The sequence below is a fragment of the Cannabis sativa genome, chromosome 3 (assembly GCF_029168945.1).
Source record: "Cannabis sativa cultivar Pink pepper isolate KNU-18-1 chromosome 3, ASM2916894v1, whole genome shotgun sequence".
Classification (NCBI taxonomy): domain Eukaryota; kingdom Viridiplantae; phylum Streptophyta; class Magnoliopsida; order Rosales; family Cannabaceae; genus Cannabis; species Cannabis sativa.
The window spans coordinates 2,574,792-2,584,381 of record NC_083603.1 but is presented as its reverse complement, the minus strand read 5'-3'; the positions used below and the strand labels follow the sequence as shown (position 1 = coordinate 2,584,381).

At 30.1% G+C, this 9,590-nt stretch overlaps 2 protein-coding genes across 2 annotated transcripts; one reads left to right on the top strand and one right to left on the bottom strand.

The window, feature by feature from the left end:
* Positions 1 to 1,049: 1,049 nt before the first annotated feature.
* On the bottom strand, positions 1,050 to 1,964 carry LOC133035537 (uncharacterized). The gene has a single exon (XM_061111381.1). The coding sequence runs from the start codon at positions 1,962 to 1,964 to the stop codon at positions 1,050 to 1,052; it is 915 nt and encodes a 304-aa protein (XP_060967364.1).
* A 3,287-nt stretch (positions 1,965 to 5,251) lies between these two features.
* On the top strand, positions 5,252 to 7,386 carry LOC133036321 (soluble inorganic pyrophosphatase 4). Its single transcript, XM_061112920.1, has 9 exons — positions 5,252 to 5,479; positions 5,633 to 5,780; positions 5,877 to 5,905; positions 6,007 to 6,072; positions 6,170 to 6,277; positions 6,360 to 6,425; positions 6,517 to 6,637; positions 6,744 to 6,825; positions 6,913 to 7,386. The coding sequence occupies exons 2-9, from the start codon at positions 5,645 to 5,647 to the stop codon at positions 6,953 to 6,955; spliced, it is 651 nt and encodes a 216-aa protein (XP_060968903.1). The 5' UTR covers positions 5,252 to 5,479; positions 5,633 to 5,644; the 3' UTR covers positions 6,956 to 7,386.
* Positions 7,387 to 9,590: the final 2,204 nt, after the last annotated feature.

Genomic DNA, 9,590 nt, shown 5'->3' with positions numbered 1-9,590 from the left:
GAAGCCTTCCGCACACAAGATGAAGATGTATGGCGATAAAGGGTCTCCTTGTCGAATGCCTCTTTGAGGGAAAATAGGACCCATCTTTTTACCACCATGAACAATGTGATAAGAGGCTGACCGAACACACTCCATTAACAGCTTATTATTATTAGTATAATTTAATATCAAATCTTACTTATTTTAATTTAATAAAAATTATTATTAGTATAATTTAGTATCGTATGAGATATGTAATATTATTATTAGTATAATTTAATATCAAATCTTACTTATTTTAATTTAATAAAAATTATAAATAACTACTAATCAATTATAAAACGTCACGTCATAAAGATAGTAAGCCCCTTAGAATACAAAATTTACTAATTTAAAGCTCTAATTATATAAATTAAGTTATTTGGTGATTTTATCTACTGAACTATAATTGTTATCTTTTTTTTTTTTTTTGAAAGGACTATTATTGTTATCAAATTGTACTTTTTGTTTGTTAAAAATTCTTTCAAAATATTTACAATGTTTTTTTTTTTTTTTTTTTTGAAAGAGAAAATATTTACAATGTTGAAATGTAGAATTTTTGTTAAGTTTTGTCGATCTAACAAAGTGTTGATGTGGTTGATTGTGTCATTTCCACATAAGCACTATATGTATTACTTAAATAAAAAATTAATTTTAAATTTAAGAAATTTATCTTTTAATCAACAATTAACAATAGAAAATTAAAATTATTTATTTTTATTTATTTATAAGAAAATAAAATTTTCAAATTTTTAAATTATCATATTGATATAAAGCTTAAGAAAATACTATATTTCAACATATTTTGAATACTTCAAGAAAAAATTTTGACGAGTGAAAAAGTTTAAAGATCACAATTTTATAATTATACTAATTCAAAATTCAAAATAGCCTACAAGTTAATAAGTGGAGAAAATAATAAAGGCAGTAGTGCCTAGTTAGCACAACCTAAAAATGTCATGTCATTATTGGTGTCATTAAGTATTAAATCTCAAATAATTTTTTTTTTTTTTGAATAAAAGTGTACTTTATTAAGAGGAGCTATCGCTCATGAGAATGGATAACAACTCTAGGGGAACACTATTAATTGAGAACATGCATTCAGCGAGAGTAATAGAGTGGCGGGCAACAAAGTGCGCGGCACGGTTCGCAGAACGCTTAACGAAAAACAAAGAAACATGTGACAGATTTTTTAGCAAAATTTTACAGTCCTCCACAACCAAACCGAAACCAGAATTGAAGCTTGCAGTATGACGAATGGCCTCAACGCAGACCAAGCTGTCCGTCTCTACTGCAGCGTCCGTGAACCCGCGGTCCTTGAGCCAGCTGAGGACCTCTCTTATGCCAATAATTTCAGCTAACTCCGGGGAGACTTTGCCGAGTTTCACACCAGCAAAAACCGAGAGCATTTCTCCACTAGAGTCCCTCACCACACAACCAAATCCATGTTTTGAATCCCGGTCGAATATAGCTGCATCTACGTTAAGCTTGATGCCTGATAACGGTTTTTTCCAAAGCTCCGAACCATCACCATCTTTGAGGGGTGACTGTGAAGGAATGTTTCCTTTACCTTGAGCTTTAACATATTGATCAAGACTTGAGGAAGCAAAAGCAACTACATCACTTACATTTCGAACACGAGCCTTCCAAATTAGATCATTTCTAGCCGACCATAGTGCCCAACAAAGCATGACTATTCGGCTGAGCTTTTCATTGTCTTTACTGTGAGCATTGAAGGACATCCATTGCAGAAGGGTGCTATTGTTTCGGCTGGCATCTGCAACAGCACCTTCTTCCCAACAAGAGCTTGCGAATTGGCATGTCACAAATAGGTGTATTTCAGTTTCAGCATAAATACCACACAAGGGACAAACACTATCTGTCAACACCTTCTTGATGCAAAGATTGACCCTTGTAGCTAGACAATTAGAGACCGCCCTCCACATCAAATCTTTGGCCTTGGGAGGCACCTTGAGAGACCACAATTTCTTCCAAAAGGTGCTTTCGGTTAAGTTCAGGGGGGAAACTTTTTTGTCTTGGATCAATTTAATTTAATAATTATTATAGAATATTGCTAACCAATTACAAGGCAACACCTCTAGGTATTGCTAGGGACCATTGATGCTTTATATCAATGATTTGTTATAGGATGAATTTTTCACCTAGAATAACGAGTACCTTGTATTTCATTGATAGGTGGATCCAGTTCCCAGTTGGAAAAGGATGATTTGTTTACACCACCAATCCCAATTGGGTTATCCTTGCATAATATAAACATGCGAGAAGGTGCGATCGAGACAGGGTCTAGATGCATAATGAAGAGAATAAAAGTGGGACGTAGAGAGAAGTCAGCACAGTCACGACATATATCGACTATAAGCAATGATGTGATAGTTCTCTCCTACAACCTAAGTAAAGACCGTATCTTTACAATAATTGGTCCGAATGACTAATATGTGTGACATCTCGTCTTGAACTCGCGAGTTCTATGTTGTCAGTACATAGTACATGAATGTCCAATACATGATCAGTATTGTCGCAAGCATTTTATTTTATAAAACCTCAATAGCTTTGCACATCTATAAAACCCTAGGTTTATGCTCTCCTGGATGAGTCAAACTTGATATGAGAGTAACACCAGCAAACCTGCGAATTCATGTGTTACTCAGAATGTGAACGACCAATGTACGATTTACATAGTCGCACCTGTTCGGATATTAAATAAGAGCAGTCGAAATTATTCTTTCATTATTTACATTTTTCTATTTTAATTAAGTGTAATTAATAACGGTCCTATCGTTTAACTGATTATGTAAATTGAAGAATCAATTACTTTGTATGTAAAAGAGTGATAGAATCTGAATAAGACTAATCACAATTTCTTCTAAAATGGAGTAAACAGACTGAGCTCTAGTTGAACTAATTTTTTTTGTCTTTTTATTTTGTTGTTGTTTATATTATATTAATTTTTGTTTTATTTTGAATATTCATCCATTTAAGTGAATACTCATAATTATGCATGTGGGTATTCTTATTCAATTCGAATATTCTTAATTTTTGATATTGTCTAAATTCTTCGGACAACACTCTAATAAATCTTGTTAGTCTTTTGGAATTGGTTGTAGTGCTTATGTCTCTTATAATCTTGACAAAGTTTAACATTCCTCCTTTCAATAATCATTTACTTGTATGTTCTATAGCATTGGATGTCAAATTAGTGATTGTAAATAGAAATTAAATTATTATTTAACATGTTTGGAAGTACACTTAACATAACATGTGAATGTGATTAAAGAATTGAAAAGTTTTAATTACATAATGTTACTATTAATTACTTAACTAACCTCTTAAAGATAAAAGTAAGGAATTAGTCTATTTGTGTGTTTTTTAGCTTCTAGAAATTGAGTGACTTGTTCTTTATATTTATATATTTATTATATAATATTAATAAAGCTAAATGGTCAAATTTCAAACCAAAATCAATGAAGAACGCGTTCTCAAACAAATCAAAACATGTAGAATGAGAAGACAATTCTTTTGTGGGACTTTTATCCAACAAAAAACCAAAATTTAAGAAGACTGGTAGATTTAGTTAATTAAAAATTAGATAATTTATTAAAATTAATAAAAATGAGTGCTTCTACAATACACGTTCCTAAAAAGTAAGCACCGACCGACGCACCCCTTATTTATTTCGTTATCACATAAATATTTTAGTTTAATTTTTCTTATAATCATGTACGTTATATTTATTTAAGATAACTTGCAAAACTCTAAAAAATTCAAAATAATTTACAATATCGAAAATAGTGTTCAAACGATTTATTTTACATGCATATAAAATAAAAGAATTACATGTGCAACATACTGTTTGAACCTTATAATCTCAAAATTTTAAAAGATATCTTAAATAATATAAATGTTAAAAGACATCACTGGTGCCTAATACCCATCTTACACCCTTTTCAGTATCATACCACTACTATTAAAATTAAGTATGAAGTTTTATATAATTAAAAAAAAAAATGCTAAATACAAGTGTCCAATAATAATATTCTTTAAATAATTATTCTCCCCTATATCGAAATAAATAGAAGTGAATTTTCTAAAATTATTTATTGGTAATCCCATTTTCCCACTCAGCACTTACTCGGATTTTGCTTACCTATTCTAATTCTATCCTTTCCTCTATACACGCGCTCTTACTCCACGTTTTAATAACACAAAATCTGAACCCAACAATACGATTGGCCCACGTGTCGATCTCACCCAATGACGTCTACACTCCACCGCACTGAAACAAACCCGTTCACGAAACGTAAAATGGACTACTCACCGACGAAACGAAACTGCGCCACACGACTCACTGCTAAGATGGTGTGACTGACTGTTAGGCCTCTTAATCTCTCTGGCTTAACCAATCAGTCACCGACACGTGTACGTATCTATTTACACAGCTGGAATCACCTTCTCAAAATTCTCTTTTCGCGGAATATACGTTTTTATTTTTCCTTTTTTATTTCTATTTTTTTTTGTATTAGATGCAACGTACGAAGCATTATTAAATAAGAATTTTTTTTTACGCGGTGATCCAAATTACACATAATTAACAAAACATTAATTCACAATTGGTGGCGGCACCTCCTCAAACCAGGATAGCTCATTGTCTAACTGAAGAGTATGTTTTGCCAAACCATGTGCTGCATAATTCGCATCCCGAGCCACATGGGACAAAACTACTCCTACGAGTTTAGACAATAAAACTATGACATCCTCAAGTAGCACACCCAGCTCGTTGAAAAAAACCCTTCCTTTATTTATAGCTGTGACTAGAGACAAAGAATCAGACAAAACCTCTTTAATTTGAATTCCGCATGAAAGAGTCCAATTAAATCTAACCAAAAGAATTTTTTCTTTTAAATTTTGACATGATGTAATTTATACTTTCTAAATTTTTCTATTAGTTAATTTTTTTTAAAAATTATTGACTTGTTGGATTTAAATTTTTTTATCTAATGTATTAAATTTGATATCTACTAAATCATGTCGCTCGAACTTTCACATATACCAAATGAACCTCTCTCAATTTTATCTATGTTAGATTTTTTTTACTAAAATTAAATAAAAATCCTTCAATTTAATAATCTCAATAATTAAGAGAATTTTTAATCACATTAATAATTTAAAGACATAATTTCATGCATGTCAAAGTTCGGAACAAAAATTCTAATTAATCTTAAATTAAAATCAAATAAATAAATAAATAAAAATGAAAAATGGAAAATTCAAGGTCTTTAAATGGCGAAGGAGAAAGAAAGCGGGAATGTGTGCCATTTATTCATTGCTTTTGGATTTTTGAGCTAAGAACACAACAGAAAATAGGGCTGAGCTAGCTGAAGCTCCATTCAATCCAGATCTACTTCTTCTTCTTCCTCTTCTTCTTCTTCAGTTTTAGTTTCAGGTAAAACAATTACTAATGTCCTTAGCTTTTTACATTTGTTGATTCTTATTTTGTGTTTTGGTGCATTTTTAATGAATTGGATCTGGTTATATATGGATCTGTATATTTGTATAATGATTTTGATTTTGTGATATTTGGAATGGATTTGAGCAGAGAAAAGAGAGAATGAGTCCTCCGATTGAAACACCTCACAAGCCAGCTGTTTCATCTCATAATGGACATCCACCTTTGAATGAGAGGATTCTTTCATCTATGAGTAGGAGGTCCATTGCTGCTCATCCATGGCATGATCTTGAGATTGGTATGGTTTTTGTTCTTCTGTGATTTTTTACCCAATATCAATATTCATATTCATTATAATCTAACCCTCTTTTTTTGTTATTTTCATGAAATGCAGGACCTGGTGCTCCAACTGTCTTCAACTGTGTAAGCATACAATTTTCGTAGTTATGTTTTTGTGTTTTGTTTGTTTGAACTTTGAACATTGTTCTTATGAAGAAGGAAAAAAATGCAAAATTTTGTTTCAGGTTATTGAAATTGGAAAGGGAAGTAAGGTGAAATATGAACTTGACAAAAAGACTGGTTTGATTAAGGTATTTCTTTCTTTCTTTTATGTCAAAGTCAAATTTTGAATGATAATCATTTATGTCAAACATGGATTCATTTTTTGGTTTGTGTGTTTGTTTGTAGGTTGATCGGATTCTTTACTCATCGGTTGTGTACCCTCATAACTATGGCTTCATCCCTCGTACTCTTTGTGAGGACAATGACCCCATTGATGTCCTCATCATTATGCAGGTAGATACCCCACCTCTCTTTCATTCTCATTTTCATGTTCTTATGAAATTGGGGTTTGAATTTGATGTGTTTTGACTCACAGGAGCCAGTACTTCCGGGATGCTTTCTTCGGGCTAAAGCTATTGGACTGATGCCTATGATTGATCAGGTGAATTTTGGACATGTATCAATTGTTCTTGTTGCTTTTTTGTCTATAACCAATTATTAATCTTGTGTTTTGTTGTATGGTATGAAATCAGGGTGAGAAAGATGATAAGATCATTGCTGTTTGTGCTGATGATCCTGAGTACAGACACTTCAATGATATCAAGGAGCTACCCCCACATCGTTTGGCTGAGATCCGCCGATTCTTTGAAGACTGTAAGCTAACTAATTTTTGTTTTAGAGTTCAAAGGGTGATAAAAATTTTGTTCCTTTGGGATTTGTTTATGACATCAAAATATTAACCTTTGACAAAACTAAACAGACAAGAAAAATGAGAACAAGGAAGTTGCAGTGAATGATTTTCTTCCAGCTTCAGCAGCCTATGAAGCAATCCAACATTCAATGTAAGTGTCCTATGATTATGATTACGATAACAATCATGATGATTATATTGTTCTTCTTAGATTATAATGTGGGATGATTTTGTGTAGGGATCTGTATGCTGACTACATAGTTGAGAGTCTGAGGCGGTAGCCGGAGCAAGACAAATCGGGGGACAGAAAGAGAGAAACAAAGGTGTCCTTTTACATTTTACTTCATTGTAACTAAAAAACCATGAAAGGAGAAAATCACTATCTTACCTTTGGTGGTTATATACTACTACAAACAACTCAAAACTACTACTAGAACCAATCAATCCTTATTCCTATATATAAGTACTGCATCATAGCAATGAATGTGTTCATTTGCTCTTATTATTATATTTTTTTAATATTCTTTTCAAATTTATTTTTGTTCTGGTTTGTTTACTATGTTTTTTTTTTTTTTGACAAAGAGGAAGTGCTTGGAATGTTGTCTTTTCCCTGTGACACTTCCACACATGATGTTCTTTTGTCAAATTTATTCTCTTTATGAGATGTTTGAAATTAATGACACAATATATATAAATATAATTTTGCTCTCAACTTTCTTGTGTCTATATAATTGTTCATACTAGATCTAACATTTATTATATATTAAAAAAGAAAAAAAGGAGACAAACAAAGTAAAGGAGTTAGTGGTTGAGATCTTAAGTAATAGCATAATAGTTCTCTTTATTCTTTGTGTTTTGTACTTTTGTTGTTTTTGTAAGCAAAGCATATTCGAAGTTGAGTTGAAGAGATGTCAAACTCACCATCCACAAAAGTTGGAAGGAGTATGTGTGTGCCATTTTGAATGAGGAGAATTTTAAGTAAAAATATATATTAGTAATAATATGATGATGTATGTATTGGAAGCAATTGAAGAAACTAAACCAAATATAGAAGTTGAAATTGGATATGGAGAATATAATTATAAATTTATAACTATTCAAAGCCTTTGTTTGTGGAGATGACCCTCTATTTAGCCTTATTTTGTGAGTGAACACATAATATATGATTCTCAATTTCTCTCCATAGAAAAGAAAAAGTTTTTTTTTTTGGAAAATTACATTAAAGAGACATTATAGATTCACCAATTATCTTTATATTTAGGGAAAATCTATAGTATAGTAAGGGGGTTTTTTATTTTGAACAATTTAATATTGTAACAAATTTATAATTCGTGTTTACAACAAATTGTTTGAATACTAATATTGGGACAACAAATTATTTTAAATTTTATAAAAATTAATAAAAAATTTACTATAACTATTATTATTCATGTGTTTAAACAAAAATGCAGGACGATACACTTCCTAGCTTATACACTTTTAATAAAGATTAAGAAATATGTCAGGTGATTAAAATGAAGTATGTCTCATTAATGATTGAACCATTGTAAAATGGATTGTTATTCACTTATTTTCCGTTCCCAACCTCTCTTATTTCTATAGTTATCGAGAAAAAAAATGTGCTAACAACTATAAATTTATAAGGCTAATTAACATTTTTTTCTCTCAAACCTTGACATGTACTAAATCATGCTCACTGAATTTTTTGGGCGTTAAAAATTCTTCCTGAACTATTAAGATTGTTAAATTTAAGGACTTTTGTCTAATTTTAGTAAAAAATTCTAACATGGATGAAAGTTTAGAAAGGATGATTTAGTACATATCAAAGTTTGAGGAGCATAATTTAGTAGATATCAAAGTCTAGGGAGCATATTTTAGTACATAAACAATCACTCAAACTCAACTTTTATATCTCTCATTGAAAATAGTCTAACAAATGCATGAGCCGCCGAATTAATTGTCCGCTTGATAAAACTAATAAAAACATTCCTCATACCGGCAAGTAAATTTTACATGCATGAATTATAAGACCAAAGAAATCATGTTCACTAAACAACAAAATAGGTTTTAATAAAACAGAAAACAAAATATATTTTGGTAATTTTCTCTAAATTTAGACCAAAATGGTAAAAATGTAAAAAAAAATAAAAGTAATTTACAGTATAAATATCTAAGTTTAACTCTCGCTTAAAAATAAATACTTATATTTAATTTTTCATTGTAATAATAGCTAAGTTATAATTTTGAATTCTGTGGATACTGTGTAAGTATCAAGTAAATTGACAAGTGACAATCTTTAATTAGTGAAGTCATTAAATTTTTATTTTTTATTTAAAAATTAATTTAAATATACCAATAAAAAATAATATTAATAGCTTAATATCTACGAAAATTAGTGTAAAAAGTTAAATTTAACTACAGTAGAACCTCTATCTATCACGGGGTTCGTCATTTATTGACAGATTTTTGAGTCCCCCAAAAGATTGAAATGACTCTTCAAAATTTAAGAATACACTTAGTACTAAGCAAATTATATTCTAATTAAGAGGTTATAATTAGATAAAGTTACACTAGGAAAAAAAATTAAAATACCTAAAATATCAATGTAATAACAATAATAATAAATAATCCTTAATACTATATCATAATAGAATTATTTTCTATATATACTTTATTAATACGAGATTTAAAAAATATATAACTAATTACAATTTAAAGGTTATTCTTATTTATAACTGGCCTAAATTGAAACTTAATTTTTTTTTATAATAAATTAGACGTTATTTTTAAATAGAGTATTCTTAAATAGAGGTTCTAGTATATTTATTTACTCCAGAAATAAAATTGAAAACCTTGAAAGTATCTCTAATTTAATTTTATTTTATTGTATGACAATTCTTCTTCCTCCCTAATTCA

Bases quoted from the DNA above. Each gene is read 5' to 3' on its own strand.
- LOC133035537 (XM_061111381.1), bottom strand. From the start codon at position 1,964: ATGTGGAGGGCGGTCTCTAATTGTCTAGCTACAAGGGTCAATCTTTGC.
- LOC133036321 (XM_061112920.1), top strand. From the start codon at position 5,645: ATGAGTCCTCCGATTGAAACACCTCACAAGCCAGCTGTTTCATCTCAT. The intron at 5,781-5,876 runs GTATGGTTTTTG...CATGAAATGCAG, and splicing joins ATGGCATGATCTTGAGATTG to GACCTGGTGCTCCAACTGTC. The intron at 6,278-6,359 runs GTAGATACCCCA...TTTGACTCACAG, and splicing joins ATGTCCTCATCATTATGCAG to GAGCCAGTACTTCCGGGATG.